The following is a 23,250-nucleotide window of genomic DNA, read 5'->3' as shown; positions in this document are numbered from 1 at the left end:
AGTACCATTCAGTTTTTTGTATAACGTGCTTATTTAGTAGCTGCGTGGCAGATGCTACTGAACACCTAGCCAGGAACTAAAAGGCAGGAACATAAAAATTAGCAATCACTTACCATTCTAAAAATTGTATGAGAACGGCTGCTTCTCTCATTCATTTTTGTCTCACCATAGTGCCTGTTTTCTGTTTAGAAGAAAAATCAGATACAGAACTGGTTTATTCTAGGGCTCAGCAGATGATGCCTATGGACACACGACTCCCCCCCAGCTCCCATACCCATCAGACTGCTACATAACCCTTCCAATTTTGCACATCTTTCCTGGGAATTCTCATAGCAGCTCTTTACTTTCCCCAAAAAGGCAGATCACCCACTCCTGCTGTGAGTGGTGGCAGCAGCACAGCAATTTCCTCATCTTTTATCTTTAATGAAAGGGCTAAAACTTACTGTACCACCAGTGGCTGTTTCAGCATAGTGCTTTCATTGCTATGCGTGCACGTATGTTTGTGTGTGTGACTGACGGAGGCAGAAAGAAAATTATATATGTGAGCACACATAAGCATGTTCTCTGTGTGCAAGAGGAAGAGAGATTGTGTGGTGGGGTATCTATCTGCATATTATGTATGCTCTAGAGAGGAGACGATAAGCAAAAGTGTCTTGAAGATGGTGTGTATTCATTTGCAGATGCTCAGGCCTGACTTTTAACAGGTCTAGAGACCTGAGATTCGCATAAAATGCTCTGTATGCTTAAACCATGTCAGATAGGAAATCTTACTTTCTCCTTTTTCCAGCCAGCTCATAACCTGCTCTGGAGAAACCACTACTTCCTCACTCAGATCTTCAACATAGATTGTCCTCTACAAGAGATTGAAATATTAGGTTATTATTACATCAGTCAACAGTTTATATCAGTTCTGAGTATTGTATTTTGCATCCCTAATTGGGCTCAATGTTTGACTCTGGCTAAATCATGAATAAAACTTTCATAAAACCCTGGCCAGCCCAGGAACAGCCCGGAGAAATGGAGATTGGTGAGGGAGTGGCTGCAATGGGGAGGCTTGCTGGAGAGCAGCACTAGAGGCATGGAGGCCAATCCAATGGTGAGGCAAGAGTGGAGGCTGGAAGAAAGTGGTGTGCCATGGCCTTGATTTGTAGCACACCAGGACATAGGTGCTTTTTCTAAGCATAGGAAGTCCATTTGCTCTCCAGTCTGGAGACCTGAATAGTTTCAGATTCTCAACTGCCATCTTGAGTCTGGTTGCCTCAGCTGTTCTGGCTTCTTTAGTTTCCTGGATCACCCCATGCCTCCAGACAACCAATTATCTGTGCTGGAACTGCTGGATACCTGCCAGTCCAGTGATATAGGAGCTTAGGCAGAACAGTCTTTTGGAAGAAAAAAGTCCTCTTTACCAGCATTTTAGGATGGCAACAGCAAACCTAGTCAACAGGCTTGGTACAGGTTGAAATCAGGAATCTAATCAAACAATGAATCCAAGGGCAGAGGCAGGAGACACGATGGGGCAGAATCCAGAGTTCTAAGCACAGCAAGGAAAACACGGCAGAGATGACACTTGAAACTTGTTCTCGGTGTTTTCTCTCAGGGACTGAGGTCAATAAATCAGCCATGCCAAGCCTCTACCCAACTGAGGTACATTACTGTTCTTCTGCTGACCTGCTTCTTGGCAAGTCTCTCCAACCTACAGAGCTCAGCTTTTGGGTGTTGGATCTTTATCACACGCCTCTGCTTAGGACTGGGTAGCTGAAGTTCAGAGTCTGACAAGCTGTCAGTGGGTGCAAGAAAGGAGTTCTGGGAGCTTGCTAGATCCACCTCAGCCAGAGTGGAGCCTTGGCCTCAACTCTGCTGGAATCACCCACTCTAGGACTGTTGCTACTAAATGCCCATGGCTCCACTTCCTCCTCCTCCAGGGCCATAACACCTAGGAGGAGGAGTAGCTGGGACCTCCAAGGAATGTTTTGGTTTGTTGCAGGAGATCAAGGTCTGCAGCTGCTGGGGTGGGGTAGGTGTTATGTTACAGACTTACTATTAATCGCAATCTGGGATTGTAAGGACACTGGACTTTATTCCTGACTCCCTAGAGATTGCACCTCACATGAAAACACTCACGGGGGGCATCTTCTGTACTGGATATCAATCTACTTCTAGTGACAGTAGTATGGAACGTGGGTTGTGTGGATGAAAATGGGGTAAATGGAACGATTATACAGCTCAAGAGACACCAAAGGTGATTGGGTGAAGCGCTGATGCTTGAGTGCTTTCCTGGTCTAGCAAATGGTGGACACCAAGATGGGCATGGGTTGTGATGGGCAATGGGAGGTATGGTGGAAGGCTGGGAGTGGGCCACACTTAGGAAAGGAGGGATAGATATCTCTGATTGATTCCCACTTCCAGTTCTCAGTCTTCATCCCAAGAGCTAGGGTTTCAGGTCTCTGGAGCTTTAGGACTTTGTGGAACACCAGGTCTGTTTGTAATAAAAACCATCTTCATCCATGATTTAATCATGGAAGAGAGAACAGATATGGCCTGCATCATCAACACTTCTTGGGGGAGGAGGGGGACGTTTCCCTCTTGGAGAACTGCCCACATGGGTTTCTGGTCTGACTCCAGCTATGGCCTGAAGCTATGGCCCCAGGTAGGTGAGTTGGGTAGTCATTTTCATCCACGTGACTCTGCTGGCATCCAGAGGGACTACTCCACAGATAACCAGATATGAGACCCTATTTGTCCAGCAGGGCCCAAAGGGTTTGATCCTTGTATACCATCCTTCCTGCTGCACAGTGGCATCTGCCCTTACCCTGGTGGCTCACCTTTATCACATGGATGGTTGTGTAGTTTCCCAGACTGCTTGTGCTGAGAGACTTCAACCTGCTTTCCTTTGGTGAGGAGTCTGGAGCTACCTAGGATTTCATGGCCACAACCATGGACCTGACCCAACTTATTAAAGGCCCAACACACATGGGAGGTCACACCTTAGATCTAGTTTTTGTCCTGGGGCAAATGCAATGTGATCTGAAAATGGGGGGTATCAAACTCAGCCTCTTGTTGTGGACACATTTTGATTACTATAGCGTTTTGCAGTACCATCCAATGGGAGCTAGAACAGAGGCATTCTTATCACTACTCCCATACTTTAGAAATCCCTTTCTATGGATATCCAGTCTACCTCTTCCCTCCTGGGTTTCAGGGAGCAGTTAGGTTCCAGTTTTTCCATTTATTCTAGGAAGAAGGCATGCTTTCAATGCTGGAATGCATTGGTGGATACATGACTTCATCTATCTCTCTCTCCCCCTTATGATGCTATTGATATCCCTCCACCACCAGTGGGCTTGTTTTTACTGAGATTTTTTTCCTAACACGTGTCTAATTGTTAGCCACCTAGAACCTTTGGCAATGACCAGCATACAAATATTGGAAATAAATACTTAAATAAAATGATATTTACAGGATCCAAGGATGACCTTCCAAGTTATTCAAACCTATGTTTTCCCTCTCAATGCTTCTCCCTCCCTTAGTTTCAGCAGCATAATTAAGCATCCTTAGTTCTCCTACACTGATTATGACACCTAATATGGAAATGAAACATCTGCAACCCAAAACATACTCAGAGAACTCAAACAACACAACAGCTTCATCTTTCCCCCAAGGTTGTTTTTGTTAAATTATTAGAAATTTTAAAAGCCTGACTCATCTGCGGCACTGACTGATCAGAATCTACAGATCAGTCTTCTGACACTACATTTTAAGATAGTACATTGGATTTATAACCAAAGAAATGAATTTGCCAATTTTCAGAACAGAATTATTTTAGCAAACCAGAACCACACAAGAATAAAGCAGACACCCTGCCAACAAGGTTGATTTCAAGACCACATTGTTCCATAATGAAAGGATCTGTTTGGCCTCATGTACTTACATTGATGTCTTCACGAACAACTAATGGCTTCTTTTTCCTAATGTTACTGCATAGCAAATCTTGTATAGTTTCATTATGAATTTCCATGTATGATATACGGAGTAGGAATTCCCTATTTGGAATCTAAAAATTATGAGATGTTGCATTCATCAATATGTTTAAAGACAATTTGTTCTGCAAATATATTTTTATTCTCAATGCCATTAATCATAAAGCTTTCCTATCTGTATTCCCAGCCATAGTTTATTACTTGCTAGACTACAACTCTAATTACATCCAGCCATCTTGGTCAGTGATGATGGAAGGTGCAATCCAACATCAGAGGATTCATGTTTAAAGAAAGGCAAATTTATACATTGATAACACACTATTATCCATAAGAATTTTCTGGCTAAAATGCAGTCTTCTACCGTTCCTCAACTTGTAACAGTCCCAAGTTACAGAATGTGCAGTGAACTTAAACCCTACTCTCTCTATAAGATTAAAAAGCTTTAGCTGCTGTTTTGAATTTTGAAAGCATATTGTGGGCACTCTCCCAAAATTATTTTTCAGGCATGGCTAATTACATCTGAAAGCAAACTAATGAGATTACTCCACATCCTTTTGTCTAGCCTCCCAATGAGTTCTGTATGACCCCAACTTTTTCTGGGCAGATGAGCACGCTTTCCAGTGAGAACTCTGAGCATGCTGTAGTTTGGTTTTGGCTCTGGCAGACCCACTGATATACCCCAACCCCTCCTCTCATCCTTTCCACTGTAATCCTTGTACAGACTGAAGGTCAGGTCAGGTGGCCAGAATTTTGCACAGAATCCTCCCTGATTACTCTTCCTTTAAAAGGCACATGAGTGGTGTTAAATCAAAAGAACATTCACAGCTTCCATAAAGGGCTCTGGAGAGTTGGTTTGAACTCAGCATATTTTTGCATGAAGCTGGTAAATCAGAGAAGGGGACTCTCTGGTAACCCTCCATTCATTTTTTTGTAGCCTCTGGGAGGTCATGACACACACTCCGAAAAATACTGGCATAAGTGAAGCTAGGAATACTAGTTTTACTTGTTTCTGCAAAACTATTTGGGTAGCTGAAATATAAACATTCAGTAGAATCACTTACTCTGCAGATAGTATTGAAGACATCATTAATTGCCATGGGTAAGATACCTGGACTATCTTGGGTACCCAACATTGTGTAGGTTTTCCCTGACGCTGTCTGGCCATAAGCAAAAATAGTCCCTAAAAAGAAGCAGAATGATTAGCTCAAATCAATAGCCACGTGCAGAAGTATGCAAAAGGATTGATGATTAAAGTACCATTATATCCCTGAACAGCTGACTTGATAATAGGAGCAGCCACACCTTGGTAGACTTCCTTTGTACTGTTCTCAGAGTGGAACACACGATCTTCAAAAGAAGAAAAACAGACTTAATTTGTAGATACTGAACCCAGTCCCTGAAAATATCAGGCTAATACTTTGTAAGCTAAACCAGCATTTCACATTCAGTCCTCCAAAACCAATTCCTTGAGGATATATTATGCCAATAGTGAGCAACAATTGTACTGTATAATGAATGATCTGTATGATAGATATTAGCATTTGCAGTTATTTGGTTTATGCTAATCACAGATATTGATTATCTTTCATATCATATTTAATGATTAGACATGCAATTTATTCTGAATATAACCTGGAAAATGCACTGTAGTTCATCTTTCTAGGGATGAAGGAAGATGTAAGAAAATTCACCAGAGACAAAAGATCAGACAGAATGAGGTCATAAAATTCCTAGCAAAGGAACTACAGAAAAATGAAGTCAGTTGGAAAGCGGAAAATCAGAAAAAGGGCTAAAGACTAAAAGAACAAACAGGGAAATCTCTTATTTGTAATCTAAAGGATTTGCTGAAAGTAACAGAAGTTTTATGATATTAAGTGGCAGAACTCAAAGAGACAACTAAGCTAGACAACATAAAGAAAAGTAACAGATGTATCACCAGAATGATGACTGCTGAACAAATCTACCATATTCCAAGAAGGGCTCCTCTGATATTTGAGCATCAATAGGAGGACTGTTAATATTTTAGAGGATAAATCAATACAATAGATGCTTTCTACCTCACAGAACCTTAAGCTACATATTTTGCCTAACTTATTTTTTAAATGAAAATTTATGTCACAAAAATTAGCCCATTTGTTGCCAAGTTTCACTAGAATGACTCATGGAAATACAGAGAAGGGGCACCTGAATCTTACAGGCTACAATTTGCCCATCTTTGTCCTAACCGAATCGATCCAAAAAACAGCTACTCCTTGGAGGTAAAAATTAAAGGCAGTATTGAATGTAGCATGACCAGCAGTAGAAGATAAAGCAGTGCCAGCAGTGCAACTAGTCCAAGTGTTATTACTCATCCATACATTTACAAGTGTTACTGTTCTGGGCTTAGGAAGAAGAGAGACATCCTCCCTCTCTATATGCCACCTGTAGCCACCAAAGAAAATGCAGATTACTGAAACAATGAATTATATTCAATGCTTCTCTTAAAAAAAATCAGTATGCATGTATATACTAAGGTCAGGAGTATTAGTTAATAAATATAGTATAGCATTTTTAATTAATCAAGAAATACCATTTGTGAGTTCTTCTACTAATTTACAGATATTAATGTTGAATGCCACACAAATACACATTTCAGGACTTATCAAGAGCTTACCAAAGACAAATGACTTGGTCCCATCTATTTGTGATACAGTACAGTCTTCGCTTTTCCATGAAACCTGTCCCTTTTCATCAAGGTCTTCATTTTCTCTTAAAGAACAAATCAGGGTTTTCAGGTTAGTAGACTATTTCAGGAATAGAGAGAAACCTCTTCCCTAAAAATTGCCATGCCCCTTAATGAGCTTTAAGTTGATTGGTCTTACCCAGGTACAATGTTCGTAGTTTCTGATATTAAAACTTCTGGGAAATGCATGCTACGCTCTGTAACTTAGTGTGCAAACTAACATGAGAAACAGTGTACAGAATTCATTCGTAGTTTTACCCAAGTATAAAATGGGAATAACAGCCATTTGATTCACTGCTATTTAGAACTGCTGCTTGTCCTCTATGGCGATTAGGAGTCTTTTCTGGTGCATTTCAGATCGATTGATTACATGCCATCAAGTCGGTGTCAACTCTAAGCAATCATATAGACAGATTTTCTCCACAACGATTGCATTTCAGACAGAGACACATTTTCAAGAAAACTATATAGAATAGTGAGGTTAAACCTGAACTTAAGCCATCCAGATCATAGTTCAATATTAAACATTTCACTATACTGACCCAGAGAAAGGTGGGGTGAGGGGTCTGCTCCCTTCCTATATACTGGATAAGGCCAGTTTCTTCTTTCTCTGTCCCTCCTCCAGTCTAACCTACCTTATAAGGTCCGTACTGCAAGGGAAAATTGGAAAAGAGAATCCTACATATGCTACCTTGAACTCGTGGAGGAAAGGCGACTACAAAACTCACGATCAAAGACCCCAAACCAGCAAATAAAAGAAAGGCAACAAACGAGACATCCAAAAATCCCTGTCTCACATCCAAAAATAAAAATAAAATCACCTTGCAATAAGCGGCCGCACTCTCACACAAACGGTAACACCACCCTCTTCCACCATCTCGCCCCGCTTCCCTTCCTACCACCTTTCTTTTTAAATTGAGTTTCAGTATTTGAATTTTCTCCCAGGACTCTTCTGATTGGCCGGTTGGCGATGCGACACCCATTTCCGCCCAAGATGGACTGAACCATTATTTCAGAGTGGGTTGTAGGAAAGGGCGAATGGATCCGGCCCCTTGAGGGGTGGTAAGGAGGAAAAAGGGTATAATTAATCATAATATCAGAAGGCAATATTGCATGGACTCCGATCTCTTTTCTTCCTGTGGGCAAGAGCGTGAAAAATGAAGCAACGATGTTTATATTCCTTGCTATTTTTCAAAAAAAAAAAAAAGCTGTGGTGTTGATAAGTTAAAAAGGCGGGTCTTAGCAGGCAGGAGAAACGGGAAGGTGGATGCTGATTGGGTCCTTCTTGTGTCAAGCGCTGTAACGCGAGAGACCTTTCGTTGTTTTCCGCGCGCGGGATTTGAGGCCGCGGAAAGCTGTAGCTCAGAAAACAGCGCGGAAGTGCTGTGAAGTCCATGGGGCTCCGGCTTGTCGAAAATTTTATCTCTGAACCTTAATGATGTCCCAGGCCTTGGGGTGGTTCGGGTAGCGTCTCCGCTTCCTCTTGTACTGGACGTGCGTTTAGCCAGGGTCAATATAACTGTCGTGGTTTGCTAAACCAGGGTTCCTCAACCGTGGCCACTTAAAGAGGTGTGGACTTCAACTCCCAGAATTCCCCAGCCAGCCATGAAGTCCACCCATCTTCAAGTCGCCAAGGTTGAGGAACCCTGTGCTAAACCGAATTTCTGGGATTGCGTGATGCAGAGAACCAGAAGGCCGAACGAGCTGCAGGCCAGACCGAAACGCTGTTGTGATCAGACGTGTAGTCCGACCTGATCTTGTGAGGAAATCAAAAAATTAACTTCGCTGTGATTGATTATGTGCTCCCTCTGGGAGAAGCAAAGGCTGAAAGACGACCAGCTGGGAAAATAAGGGAGGGATTCGCATAAAACGTGTTGTCGTTGGAATGAAAACATGGACTCTACGGATTTCTCATATATGAAAAACGCTTATGAGCTTTTTATATTGTGTGTGGTTTTAAGCAATGTGTGTGGGTTATCTAGGATTGCCACCAGTTCCATATTTAAGAAAGTGTTTCTTTATTGAGATTACAAAAGCAGTTAAGCAGTTAAGAAATATTGTTCTTTTTGTTTTTGTCTTGGTGATGTATCATAACTGCTGGAAGCTAATTTAATTAAAACAGGAATAAATTGAGATTTATTGCTGTCCTGAACTGCTTTTTTCTTCAAAACATGCTATTTCAGAGTTATTTGTTTGTTAATTTACTCATGAAAAGTAACACTGAAAGTGAGGTAATTAGCTGTGATGCCTAACTAAACTCCTGTTAATTAGTTTCAATGCAGCTTATTGTGGATTATTTTACATATATATAATTTTGATTAAGAATTTTTGTAATAGTAAAATCTAATACAAACTAAACTTAAAATAAATGGAGAGATTAAAAAGATTGTAAATAGTGCAGGAAAAAGAAAGAGAAAAGAATATAATAAAGAGAAAAATATATAAAGAAGTGACTTCTAACTTTCATCACAAGTATAAACAAATTTAGTACCTTTTCACCCTCTCTAAAGTTATATTTATCTCTTCATCTCATATCCCATCTCTTATCTATAAACAAATCCATAAAACATGGATTTTCAGTCCTGGTGTCAGCAGAAAGTCCAAAAAGGGTAGCCAAAACAACATATCTTATTTCAACCTTGATCAAATAAACCAACTTTGTATTTCCTTCCTTTTACTTCTAACAGTCTTAATCTTTAGTTCGTTAAAATATTGTTGTAGTGTTTGATTTCATTTTTTCTTTGTCCCATCGCACAGAGCTCTTCAAGGCTTTAACAAGTCTCTTTTGTAAATCCAGAAGGAAAAAAATTATCCAGGTCACTCTTGGTTTGTCATTTGTATTTCCTTTTTAAATTTTAAAACCTCACCCAGTTTCTTTAGTAGATCCAGTGAAACATCTTTTTCCAAATCATTCTTTTGGTGTGTCAGTTGTAAATCCATTTTCAATACCATCTCTATTTTGTCAGGTAAAACTTGTTCTACATCTGTAATTTCTTCAATAACATATTTTGGACATCTATCCATGGAAGCAGACATCATTACTGACATAGTTAATATTGTGGCTACTATTTTCTGATTCCATTCTTCAAAAGTCTCCTTTAGTATTTTTATTGTCATAACCATCTTGCAGGCCTATATATCTTTACCTAAAATCTTTAGTCCCCTCTAGTGTCCAGTTTTTAAAATCATAAAATTATGTGTTGTCTTATATAAACCAAAACAGGATCTATTCCACAAGAAGCTGTTTGTACTTTATAATTAATTCCAAAATCTTATTGTAAGAGTTTCAATATTTTTTTTTTATTTATTTATTTATCTTATCCCTGCCCATCTTCTCCCCAATGGGGGACTCTGGGCGGCTCACAACATATTAAAACAATAAATAAATATACAATTAAAATTTATAACAAAAAATATTCCAATTTTATGTGGACATTTATAACTTTCTAAGATCAAAATCTTATTTAGCTTTTTGCTGTTTATTTCAGATTTTTTAAATTCTTAAACTTATTCATTCAGGATTAAAGGCAGACTCACCTGACATTTTCAAACTTGTCATTCCAAAAGTCTTTAATAGCTTAGAAGTAGTTAATGAGCAATTTCCAAAAGTGATTAGAAACTGAGGTTTGTGAACTTAAGTGTCCTTTAAAAGTTTCCACCGTGGTTGCGAGCAAGATGGCTAATCCCTTCGTCTCCTGGCACTCAGACTCGCAAGAGACCCCTGTCCTGTGGTTTCCTCACAAGAAGCAGACTTCCAGAGCACATGTGGGCAATCTCCCATCCTCTCCTTATCTGGAGAGGTTCCAGGGAGCTGGTCTACTCACCAGTTCTTTGGTCTTTGCAGTGGTCATTGGCTCTGCTTTCGGAGAGCTGTCTTCAGTTCACCATACCTACCCGAGAAGCCTGGATTATTTATTCAATTTGTATGCTCCCATTACCAACTTGCTTGTGTGTGCATGTTGAGTCAGCGTTGACTTCTGATGAGTAAATCCCTGCAGTTTTCTTGACAAGGTTGTTCAGAAGTGGTTTGCCACTGCCTCCTTCCTATGGCTGAGAGAGAATGACCAGCAGGTTCTAGCCTGGTGCCTTAACCACTACACCAAATTGGCTTCTTGGTATCTGCACACAGTACATTAAATTTTAATGCAATAAAATATAATCAAATACTTTTGTGCCCACATTCATAAGTTCATATCTTAACATTTGTTCCTATTTTAGAGTGTATCAGATGGAAGTCTAGGCTTAACCTGTTTAACTGAAACAGCTGCCCCAAAGGTATGCTGAAAACTGGGATCTGGATCCAAGATTTGTGGTAGATTACAAGTTCTGGTTTTTGAAGACAGAGGGGCAAAGCTTGGTTAAATATGAGTTACCATTGTGGCCTGTCCTTTTAACCAAGCCTTCCAGCTTTCTGTGTCATGTTTATGCAGTCAAAGTTTACATCATAAAGGTAAAACCACTATACCCTGTGGGTGAGGGAGGGATTTGATAAATTGTTATTTACTCAGAAGCAAGTCCTGTTAGCAAAGGCTGTACTTAAAGGGTACTTAAAATTGCTGCCTTATTTATTGATATTGTGAAGGGCAGTAAAGCCTGGGAAAATATCCCAATGAAAATGGGATTTACTTCTGACAAAAATAGATAATAGAATTATATTGCACATAGCAAAGATGTTTTCCCACAATCAAATATCAGTTCAGAACAAAACATCACAAAGCACTATTTGAAATTGACAAATAAGCTATATATTATACAATACAGTGTTTATCAGAATACATGTGTATAAAAGTTTATCAATCCCTAGGAAAACTAGTACAACTAACATAACTCTTTCAAACTTAATCATCCTCATCCTCGTCTTCCTCCTCCTCCATCTCTTCCATTTCTTCTGCTTCCAGGGCCTCCTCTTGTGCAGCCTTGAGTGCAAGCTCTTCTTCCACAGTTGGATCAAATGCTTCAGTGATTTCAGGTCCAGTAACGTATTCACTCTGCACTGGGGGTGGCAATGTAGGGTTGAAATTATCTGAACTGTATTTGTGACCCCAGCCAATGTAGATGTTATCAAATCTCCTAAAAGAAAAAGCAGAAGATCCTAACATTAATGAAAATACACATCTAATTGGTAACACCCCTCTCCTCCAGCCCCCTAATCTATACCACTCTTTTCCAATCAAGGTGGGACTCCCAAGCCTCAGAATTCCCAGCCAACATGATCACTAGATCTGGATTGCACCAAAATGGGGAAAACTGATATGTAGACTAGACACTGTATATGTCCCACCAGGTTTTCTCCTTCTTTTGCCCATTCTGCATGTGTTGCAGGTTTGCAGCACAGCACATCTATTCAAATTTTCTTCATTGGGGTTTACTCCCAGAAAACAGATGCAAGACTATAGCTTTAAAAATACATAGAGTGGTATTCTTCTGCCTACACAACTGGCAGCTTATTAGCTATCAACAAAACGTACATTGGTGTGACATCTAGTTTGGCCTTTAGCAATTTCTTTTTCATGGTTGAACTAATTTTTTTGGCTTTGTTTCATAAAACCAGAAACTCAGGCAAATGAAATGGACATCTTTTGTTAAATATCAATTTTAAGATATCAGTTTATAAAGTTAGTTTGATAGTGCATCACTGTAATTAAAAAGCTCTATGTTGAAAATTCCTAAACTAATGCAAAACACACATTTTGTATAATAGGGCCCTTTAGTACTGCTTTTCTAGTTAGCGGTGGAATTAAAACATGGTTATAGACAATGCTTAATTTAACACTACAACAACCCTTAACTCAGAACACATTACAAACGTCCTCTTTGGTGTGGCTATACCTTCCTGGTCAATGCTGAGCAGATTGTGCAGGTCCAGAAATCAGGTGTGAGCAAGTTGAGGAAAGCATGCAGAATATGGCTTTGGGAATTGTTTCCAACCTCTTAATAATCAATCCAGGCTAAGTCACATGCCTGGGAAGGAGGAAGTCTTAAAACAAAGATGTCCCTCTTCCAGAGAGATCCATTGGAGACTTTTCTGGATTTTTTTTCTCCACACCCTCCCAGTTTAATCTGGCACATTTTTTAAATCTGACCTTTCTTTAGCCAGCTTCTTCACACCAAATTTGGTCCCATTCTGTTGAGATTTCAGAGGGTTCTTGTGCTGACAAATCCATTGCAATAATCCCAATCCCCTTTATATAATTTGTTCCTTGCATTATGTTGGCTTGGAAAAAGTAGTCAGTAAGGAAAGCATGGCTTCTACAATTCTTTCTAATCTCTTACCAACCATGGCCATAGTATGTGTCTCCATGTTACATATAAGTGTGTTTCTCCAGTGTACTGGGAAGCACAGGGCAATCTTGCCCCCTGGGTCATGTGATCAGGAGAGAGGTGGGAGGGGGCTTAAAATGGAAGAGTTAGCTTGCTGCCTGTTAGCCCCACTAGATATACAGTATCAGACCAGGAACTACAACTCCACAGGAAGGCTTCGAACAGTCACTCACGCCCTTGTTATCTCCCAGATAGACTACTGCAATGCGCTCTACGTGGGGCTACCCTTGAAGAGTATCCGGAAGCTACAACTGGTCCAGAATGCAGCTGCGCGGGCTATTGTTGGAGCCCCAAGGAGGGCCCATGTAACGCCTCTGCTCCGTGAGCTGCATTGGGTGCCAGATTGCTTCCGGGTCCAATTCAAGGTGTTGGTTATCACCTTTAAAGCCCTACATGGCATGGGACCAGGTTATCTAAGGGACCGCCTCTCCCCTATAACTTCAATCCATCCCACCCAATCACACAGAGAGGGCATGCTTCAGACCCCCTCAGTGAAAGAACTTTGACTGGCGGGGTCCAGAAGGCGGGCCTTCTCTGGGGTAGCCCCTGCTCTCTGGAACATTCTGCCCCTGGAGGTGCAATTGGCCCTCACACTCCTGGCCTTCCGTAAGGCTTTGAAGACCTGGTTCTGCCACCTGGCCTGGGGTGGGGTGGGAATACCTCAAGCATGGGGATGGCTAGCCCCATAGAGGCCTTCTGCCTCCAGCCTCAGATTTTTCATCCTCTTGGTCTCTCCTTCTCTTTAGTAATGTTTTTAATTAATTTTTTATGTATTTATATATTTTATGTTTTTAATGTTTGTTGTGAATTGCCCAGAGTTCCCCCATTGGGGGAAGATGGGCGGTTGAAAAAATTAATAAATAAAATAAATAAATAAATAAATAAATAAAATTAGATTGGCTGTAATAACAGGCTCTTGCAAGTCTGTGTTGTACCTCCTCTTCCTTATAGTTCAGTGAATTAGGGAGATCTCTGTCTGAGCTGCTTCCAAATGTCATCTGGCCATCTGGACTTTAAAAAATGCTTCATCCCCTTTTGTCCAGGCAACAGCTTCTGCATATTTCCGTCAAGGAATCTAGTACAGTACTTTACCCTCCCTTTCCCATAGGGATTTACTGGGAATTTTTTTCTGGAATTTTTTCTCCATACACACTGGCTAGATGCAACCTATTTTGCAGGTTGGCTTCTCATTCCCCCACAAATTCCACCCCATTCTGTTCTGTTTTCAGAGAGCTATCTTGCTGATGGACAGACACAGTGAATCCCAAGCTCCTTAATTTCTTTCCAACAGATCAGTGCTACAATTTATAGCTAGAAACAGAAAGAGACAAAGGATGTATTGTATTATATTTATGTATACCACACCACTTAGCTTGATCCAAAATTTTGTTGTGGAAAAGATGATTTTATGAATGTTTACTCATTAAATTCTACTGGCTTGACTTTAATGGAAAGTGTATAAATGTAGTGTCTTATAGGTTCTCTATAAATAAGGAAGTCAAATATTAAAATATTAAGATGGAAAATTCCAAAACAGAGGTTTTATAATCAAAAACAATCAGAAAATCAAATTGATCCTTGTTGCCTACCTTCCAATAGCAAAGGAGTATGCTCCAGGCCACAAGTTAGCTTGAAGGAAAGCAAGGGCATATTGAGGAACTAAATGTGTTGTAGCTTCAGTAGACCATGGAGGGATGTTTTGAATGTCTGTTAAGAAACAAGTTGATTTTGGGATAACTGAGAAATATTTTGTTAGCAAATTATGGTATCAGGATAAACTTAAAGAAAAAGATCAGACACTATAGTCCTGTGTGTAGAAAAATATGTCCTTTTATTAAAAAGTTTAATTATGTACCAATTGTGTGCCTCAGGGCTCGGTTCTCTCTCCTGCCCTGTTTAACATCTACATGAGGCCGCTGGGTGAGGTGATCCGTCATTTTGGAGTGAGGTATCATCAATATGCTGATGATACCCAGCTTTATATCTCCACCCCAGGCCCTCTGAATGATGCCATAGATGTCCTGTTCCAGTGTCTGGAGGCTGTAGTGGCCTGGATGGTGCACAATGGGCTTCAGCTCAACCCAAGCAAGACGGAGTAGCTTTGGGTATTTGGACCTTCTGGAGACAAGGGTTTTCCATCTCTGGTTCTGGATGGGGTAGCACTGCCCCAGATAGACCCAGTATGCAATCTGGGGATCCTCCTGGACTCATGGCTCCTGCTCAAAGAGCAGGTGGCAGCCATGGCTAGGAGGGCCTTTGTACACCTCCAGGTGGTCCACCAGTTGCACCCATTCCTGGACTGGGAGGCCCTGCTTACAGTCACCTATACCCTTGTAACCTCTTGCTTGGACTACTGCAATGTGCTCTACATGGAGCTGCCCTTGAAGAGCATTCAGAAGCTTCAACTGGTACAGAGTGTGGCTGCACGGGTAGTAAATGGTGTCAGATATGTGACACATATAACACCACTACTGCATAAGCTGCATTGGTTGCTGGTGTGCTTCTGGGTGCAATTCAAGGTGCTGGTTGTCACCTTTAAAGCCCTGCATGACTTGGGACCGGGTTACCTGGGGGACTCTCTCTTCCCAATAGTTTCTCCCTGTCCAGTTCGGTCTGGCAGGTTGGGCATGCTGCGGGTCCCGTCAGCCAAGAAATGTTGGCTGGCAGGGAACAGGAGACGTGCCATCTCAACTGTAGCCCATGTCCTTTGGAACATCCTCCCTTCAGAGATTAGGATGGCCCTGGCCCTGCTGGGCTTTCTTAAGGCTTTAAAGACCTGGCTATGTGCCCAGGCCTGGGGCCCAGAATGTGTTAAGGGCCCCGTCTCCTGGCTATACTGATAAGTATGATAATTTTCTCAGCTGCCGTAGATATTTATTTTTGTATTGTTTTTAATTGTTTTTATTGTTCTAGAATTGTTTGCTGCCCAGAGTCACTTGGTTGAGATAGGTGGCTATAGAAATAAAATAAATAAATATGATGAATTGATTTCTTTTAGCAAAATCACTCAATTATTGACCATTGCCTACTTTCTCAGTGGCCAAAACATCCATGTTCACAAAACCTATGTTTCTGCTGTAGTACCTGCATCTTCAGAGAGTGGTGTGAGAAGTGGAGGTCCTGTTTCTTGTAACTCCTCTTGCTCATCTGGTTTCTCTTCTTCATCCTCCTCCTCCTCTTCTTCCTCTGATTTTTGATAGGGATTAACCCAGGTACAGCGCCCCTACATCCAAAGGAACAAGAGTCACAGTACAGCAAGGTTGGTGGCTTTTTAGTTATCCAGCTGGACAATATTCCTTTGCTACCATGGAAGATAAAAAAGCCCGCTCGTGGTTTTCATTTGCCCACAAGGCCACCACATACTCCAAATTCCTCTCCACTGGCCTCTGGCCTATCTTAGCTTTCCTCAGTCAGGCTTTGGCAGGACCAGTGAGCTGCCTGGTGTTTTAAAATCATGCCAAGCCTGCAGGAACATATTTAACATTTTTCAGTCATATATTTGCATTTTCTCTTATGTATGAGAAATATAATATTTTGTATTTGTATTGTATAATTGGGAATGTTTTGGTAAGCATATGAGATTTATGAAATATCTTCAATCACACTTCCTATTTACAAGTGCATACATTTTGTTGTAGAGGGCCTAGTGCACTCTAAATTTCATCTCTTTGGCATGAAAGCTGGCCGGGTGACTTTATTTATGTATTTAATTTGTATAGCTGCCCATCTCAAGCTTTGGCTAGTGACTCTGGGCTAGTCACTCTTTTTCAGCTTAACCCATCTCACAGGGTGGTGGTTGTGGGGAAAAAGAAGAGATAGGAGGTTAAGGTATGTTCACCATGTTGAGTTATATTTTTATATCCCCTTTTTATATATATAACAACAACAATAATATTGCAGATCTAAAACATCCTCTTCTGCTGTAGCTCAGAATACTGCAGAAAGCTAATTTGTATACTTTGTGAACTACATTAAGCATAATTATGTAAAACCATCATATGGATGCATAATTATTATTCCATTGTCAGAATTCTGATAATATTTCCCATTTCATTGCTTTAAGATAGAGCAGAAATAGTCAATTTCCAGAAACCATCAATATTTATATATCTAATCCCAGAGCCTAAGTAAACTTACATGGCAGGGCTAAATAAGGTAAAGTTGATTATCCTGCCCTTATTCCCCTATCAGAATCTTACACCTGTTTCATATCATTAATACTATAATGCAGATAACAGGTGAGAGGCAGATAACATCAGTAGAAGGATCTCTATACATAAATACTGGCAGATTAGGCTATCAGTGACTTTTTGATAAATATATAATTTCCAGCATTATACTATTTCTGATACTTTTCGGTATCCATGCTTGGGGAACACAAGCAGAAGAAAGGCTATTCTGTGCTTGTTTTTTAATGTTTTTAATGAGCATGTAAAACACTTATATTACCAAGGAGATCAAAACCAATAAAGGTTTCCATCCTTGGTGTGGCTCTTCCGGGCTGTGTGGCCGTGTTCTTGAAGTTTTGTTTCCTAACGTTTCACCAGCACCTATGACTGGCATCTTCAGAGTGCAGGAGCACAGACAGGAGCAGTTCTCTCTGTGCCCTGCTCCTGTCTGTGCTCCTGCACTCTGAAGATGCCGGTCACAGATGCTGGCGAAATGTTAGGAAACAAAACTTCAAGAACACGGCCACACAGCCCGGAAGACCCACACCAGCCATCGTATGCCGGCCGTGAAAGCCTTCGACAATACGCTTCCATCCTTGTCCATTGATTTGAATTATGGAGAAAATTTCATAGAAGTTTTCTCTGGAATGTATAAGAAAACAAAAATTGCTAGAGTTTTAACTGATAGATACTACAGCTCTACTGGGGTTCTGAAATATTTTTTGATACTACTTAGCAACAGGTACAGATTTTGCTAAGCATACCTGTTTTAAAATATTCTGTACGTGATGCACCCAGTTAGAAAAGGTATCCAACAACTCTGGCACAGGAATGGGTTCAAAGTCAGGATTTTCTTCGTAATTGTCTCTTCCTCCTCCGCCTTCTTCTTCTTCATCCCCTTCTTCTTCTCCAAACTGATAAAACCCGAGTGGACTGACCTGTGTTGCTGCTGAAATGCGGGCAATCTGTGCCCTCAAATAATTAGACTCATTGCCTGGGAAAGGTGGGTAGCTCACAATGTTGGCATCTAACTTTCCCACAAAGAACTTTTTAACTTTCCTGGCATTCACTATCTGAGCAGGGGTCACATGGGGTAATTTCACCCAAGGTTTGCCTGGTTCATTGCAAACAAAATAAGTGTATTTATTAGCACCAGTCCGATAATCTTCTTTTGGTATTACTGGCGGTGGCTTGTAGTTGGGTTTTGGTGGCTCATCTTTTTCTTCATCTTCTTCTTCATCTTCATCCCTGACCTCAGCTACCTCTTTTAATCCTTCCTCAAGCATTTCTTCTTCCTCTGCTTCTTCCTCTTCTTCTCCTTCACGGAAATCGACTTCAGCTACAATATAGTTTGCTTCAATACCTAGGATTTTGCCCCAGAAGCGACAGGTCTGGATTGGATGGGTGGCAACCAGTTGTTTGAGGGCAAGGAATATGTGATAGTATTCTTCCAAGCTCAAACCAATTCCAGCCTGTTCAAAATAGTAGGCTGTCTCCATTACATTGGGTAGAGGAGTGTCTGGCTAAAGGGGAAAACCTTCAATTAGATAAGTATAATAATGAAATAGTCTGTCATTATATATAAGCATTTATTCTTATTGGAACAATCCTAAACACATTTATGACCTAACCCAATGCCCTGAATTGAATAGAATTCACTCACAAGCAATACATAGCCTTTCAACTTTCCTCTCATGTAATGTTTACTGCAGTGAATAGGTTTGAAAAATTAGTATGTACAAGGCTACAGTGCAGGGCTCCACCCTGAACATTTTACTGCGTTAATTGGGGCAGCAAATAATACTCCATTTGATCAGGTTGACCAGCTAAATCACAGCTGGTTTTGCAAACCCTATCAAATTGTTTATGAAAATTATGTGGAAAATCCCACAAACATTTATCTCCACCCCTAGTAATTTAAATATATACAGTATTTATGAATGAATACAGTATCTGCTACTGATAGAAGATTTGTCTGTCTCTCTGTCTATTTATCTATCTCCTTTGTACAACACTGATTAATCCCATTGCCATGAAGGTCTTTTGGTTGCTTTTCACCTATTATAGTTACTGTTTTTTTAAAAAAATAACTTTGGATTCTATGTGTAAATAAATTAGCCTGATTTCAAAAACAGTGGGGAAAAAAGGCTGAGAACAAGGACCTCAAAGAACATATATCAGAGTGCCTGACTCATTACATATCTGCCTGTCAACTAAAATCTAGTGGGAATCTGCTTTAGGGTTCCATATCTGCCAAAAATTCATTATACATTAAGATTTATTCTTAATAACAAGTATTCTTTCTCTTCAGTTATTGTTTGGAGATTTTTAAGTTTCTGGATCAGTTTAAGATGTATCTGTTCCATCAGATTTTTTGGATAACAGGTAAGGACCCACATTTCTCCCTGGTTGGCATTATTGTTCTATGTTCATAGACTGTAAGGGGTTTATAGTTTTAAATAATTTTTGCAGCTTTTATTGCACTTTTCAATAATTAAGGAAAAGGAAAAAAGGGCATAGTGTCAAAACTACTGTAGCCATTTTTAGCTCTGAAAGACCTTTGTTTTTAAGTTTTATTTGTGATTGACTCATACCCTGCAAAGTTATTATTTTTTTAATTAATAGTTTGGATTTGGGGAGGAATGACTACTTCTTGGCAATAACTGCAGCTAAATGGGGAAGAAAAAGAAGAGATTCAGATCCAGATGTGGACAAATGAGCCTGTATAGAGTCTCAGAACAACTGAGGATGAAGGACTTGTTCCCAATCAAAGAAAATATGCCAGTTAGGGCTGATGGTTTATTATTAAGTATTTAATATGAGCCAATAATTCTGAATGAAGCTGAAGGTAGCACTAACAGTTCTTTCTGCAGAATGAGTACACATCCCTTGCTAAGGTCAATTGCTGATTTATAATGTTATATTTTGAACTGCCTTCTCTGGAGTATGGTGCCCTCCAGATGTGCTGTTCATCAGGTTGATTTAGAATGATAAGACATACAGGCCTGTCCCAATCCTGAATCAGATTTCCACCTCAGATGTCATGCCCTTCTGGTAAGTTTATGTAGCAGAGGCAGACAATCTTATGTCCTCCAAATGTTTGGGGCTACATGGCCATAGCCATGCTGGTTGGAGAAAGTCCAAAATATTTCAAAGGCATAAAATTGCCTATCTCTGCTGTACAGCAAACATTTACTTCCCTTGAAGACTAATTTAAATCTGCACCTTAGCATATCTGGTACTAATTTAACTTAGATGTATAGGTTGGTTTCTTCCATATACACGTATTTCACATGGCATAGTATGTAGTCAAAACAAGCACCTCTCTAAGTACAGATTCTTATATAGCCAAAGTGGTTTCAAATAGGTGATTATTGTCTTCTCTTCCAATAGCCAAAGGATAACTGAGTAGGCTGGAATATGAGCAGAAACATTCCACAAAGCAACAGTTGATGGCATTCCCATTAATGGGCTTAGCAGCTTGGAAATCAAAGGAGCATGCTGAAATTTAGATATGCTGAAGTTATTAGCTTCTAAAAATACATATAAATAACTCTTCCCACTGGTATGACCTGTGAATTTCTAAGATTTAGGTATATTGAAAGAGTCAGTTGAAAGGGAGAGAGAGAGAGAGGGATGGAAATTAAAGGAGGGAAGAAAAAGAAAATACTTTGTTCAAGCATTTATCTTACACCTCACATTCTAAGGAAGGGAAATGTCTGTATGATTTCATGCTTACATATTGGATTGACTCACCAATTCCTCTTCTGGTTCTTGATCTGTGCCATCACCACCACCCCTCTGGAACAGAGTCTTATACATTTCAGCCATTTCAAATGTTGGATGTTTTTCAAATTCATCTCGGAGGGTGTCCAATTTCTTCTGGAATCGAGCACACTTTATGTCCTTACTGATGTTCTCAATTATATCTGCTGGATTTTCAGGTCGTTCTTCTAGAATCTTTGCCAACATGTCAGCAAGATGGTCATACCTATGTAATTATGAGAAAGAATTGCCATTGACCAACTACTAGCACGAATCGCTGGCAGTTTCTCTCCCATGCTAGTTCATTAGCTTTAAAATCATGTTTGTCAAAACAAGAAGACCTATGACACCTTGAAGACATAACAAATTTTGTTATGGCTAAGGTGTTGGACTAGGAGGAAGGAGGCCCAGGTTCTAGTCCACCTTCCATCACAGAAGCTCACGGGGTGACTTTGGCCAGTAACTCTGTCCCAGCCCAACCTACCTCACAAGGGAAAAGCAGTAAGTGGGAACATTATGCACACTACTTGGAGCTCCTGTACAAAAGGCATAATATACATCTAATAGGAAATAAATAATGGTACAAACTTTTATGGTCCGCAGTCCAGTTCTCAAGGTAATATGTTATGCATCTGATGAAGTGGGCTAAATTTATTATAGCGCAATCCACAAGTGTGTACCATAACAAATTTAGAGTTTCAAAAATCCAGATGTCAGTAAAGAGACACTGAAAACTCTTTGCTGTCATTTAGCAGTCATGTGGATCTTTGCCACCAAGGTATAGTAGACCTATTAAAAGTATTAATTTTTGAGATAGGTCACACAACTCAGGTTTTACTGAAGCAAACTAACCCAGCGACATGTTTGGAAATGATTATTTTTCAACTTAAATGTTTTTAAAAGCTCAGTACTCCTTTATAATATTTAAGGGATGGGGGTTAATATCTTTAAGTAAAGGGCTTGGAGATAAACAAGATCAACCTCTTCTATCAGTTCTGGTAATTTTTGGAGTTGCAGATTTGGCACGTTTATCAGATCTGGATTGCAAACATCCAGGTCTGGATGCAAAGGTGTGACGTTTCCTCTGTCTCTTTGCTGCCATCTAGTGTCCAGCCGGGCTTCTGCAGCAGAGATCAGATATCCCTAGATTTCTTATTCTTTTGTGATTGGCTTCCCAGTCCAGCTCTAAAATGCACCCGTTGGCTCATATGTTAAACCACAGTTTAATCTGTGGCTTGAAAACTCACAAGGGCTGGCTTCCCACAACCACAAAAGTTACACGGAGCGGGGTGGGTGAACCCAGTACTGCCTGCAATTTCTTTTGCTTTTTCCCCGCGAACCATCGGTGCCCGCGGGGCAGCCTTCCTGGCCAAGAGGTGGTCCTGCTGCTACTCACAAGCTCACGCCCGTTTTGACGCTCGTTTTCAACAGGTAGGCTTTGGCATTCTTTATCGCCAGAGCCCGGGGGCCCGGATCTGGAATCTGGTCCTCGTATAAGCTCATCATCCCCAGCTGAGACAGGTATCCAGGTTCATGGGGCTGATAAGGGCCATGGCCTACGCTTTCAGACTGCAGGACGTGGCTGCTCCTGGCGGCCGAGCCATGAACGCTGCTCTCCGCCCCCGGCAGACACCCCTGATCCGGAGGCGCGCCTCCGGAGGGAGTGGAGGGCTGTTGAACGTTCCCCCTCCCGATCTGCTGCGGCGGCTGCCAAGACACGCCGCCCCTCGAATCCGGAATGCCGCCCCTTGCTTGAAAAAGGGCGCCTCTGGCCTGCTGGGGCTGGTACTGGGTGCCCCTGCCTTCCTGCTGCTCGTAGACGTTCAGCCGCGGCTGCTCGGGCTGGTAGATAGCGCTTCGCTGAGGCTGAAGGGGTACCTGGCCCGGCGGCTGGCTCGCTTCGGAGCCGTGGCCTATGCCGGGCTCGCTGGGGTGGTCGGGCTGGTCCTGGCTGGGGGGCTCGAGGCTCCCTTCATTTTCGGGCACCGGCGGTTCTTCGGGGTCTGCCATTTGGTAAAGTGGGCGAGCGCGGGGTCTGCCGCCGCCGGCGCCTTCCGCTGCAGAAACGCTTCACGGTTTGCAGTTTGCGCGGAGCGTTGCCAAGGTCAACCGGGCACTGTTGCTAGGGAGAGCGGATTGGCTGCGACGCTCCGGCCTCTTCCCTGCCCGGGAGCCGCGGAGAAGGGAGCCGCGAGGGGTAGCCCCGAGAAACGGCCGGCCAGGACCGCCGGGCGCTGTTCACCCACGGTGCTGAAATCCAGTTGGCTGGGTTACCCAAGGCATGAATCGAGCTGAA

The 23,250-nt window shown here is 41.3% G+C and overlaps 2 protein-coding genes across 3 annotated transcripts in view; both read right to left on the bottom strand.

The window, feature by feature from the left end:
• CENPE (centromere protein E) overlaps positions 1–7,591 on the bottom strand; it is a 56,320-nt gene extending 48,729 nt beyond the window's left edge. For both annotated transcript variants that reach the window (XM_088133015.1, XM_088133016.1), the window contains exons 1-7: positions 7,521–7,591; positions 6,631–6,725; positions 5,235–5,324; positions 5,039–5,157; positions 3,929–4,051; positions 772–853; positions 114–181 (exon numbers count right to left, since the gene is read on the bottom strand). In XM_088133015.1, coding sequence (XP_087989141.1) covers positions 114–181; positions 772–853; positions 3,929–4,051; positions 5,039–5,157; positions 5,235–5,324; positions 6,631–6,725; positions 7,521–7,576 — 633 coding nt within the window. In that variant the 5' untranslated portion in view covers positions 7,577–7,591. The remainder of the gene's footprint in view (positions 1–113; positions 182–771; positions 854–3,928; positions 4,052–5,038; positions 5,158–5,234; positions 5,325–6,630; positions 6,726–7,520) is intronic.
• A 3,946-nt stretch (positions 7,592–11,537) lies between these two features.
• Positions 11,538–22,964, bottom strand: LOC103060178 (radial spoke head protein 6 homolog A-like). The gene is made up of 6 exons (XM_007440481.2): positions 22,351–22,964; positions 20,946–21,180; positions 17,954–18,712; positions 16,105–16,243; positions 14,610–14,727; positions 11,538–11,769 (listed from the first exon to the last, which is right to left on the bottom strand). Exons 1-6 carry the CDS (start codon positions 22,962–22,964, stop codon positions 11,538–11,540), a joined length of 2,097 nt encoding a protein of 698 aa, XP_007440543.2.
• Between the last annotated feature and the right edge of the window lie 286 nt (positions 22,965–23,250).

The sequence above is a fragment of the Python bivittatus genome, unplaced genomic scaffold (assembly GCF_059951505.1).
Source record: "Python bivittatus isolate LINGU-HERP-01145 unplaced genomic scaffold, Pbiv_v1 ctg000070_np1212, whole genome shotgun sequence".
Lineage (NCBI taxonomy): Eukaryota > Metazoa > Chordata > Lepidosauria > Squamata > Pythonidae > Python > Python bivittatus.
The sequence above is the reverse complement of the archived record's forward strand: the minus strand, read 5'-3'. Positions and strand labels throughout refer to the sequence as shown.

Coding starts and splice junctions, on each gene's coding strand:
- LOC103060178 (XM_007440481.2), bottom strand. CDS start 22,964: ATGGCAGACCCCGAAGAACCGCCGGTGCCCGAAAATGAAGGGAGCCTC. Junction 16,244..17,953: donor TACAGAATATTTTAAAACAG/GTATGCTTAGCA, acceptor CTTTGGATGTAG/GGGCGCTGTACCTGGGTTAA. Junction 14,728..16,104: donor ACCACTCTCTGAAGATGCAG/GTACTACAGCAG, acceptor GTTTCTTAACAG/ACATTCAAAACATCCCTCCA.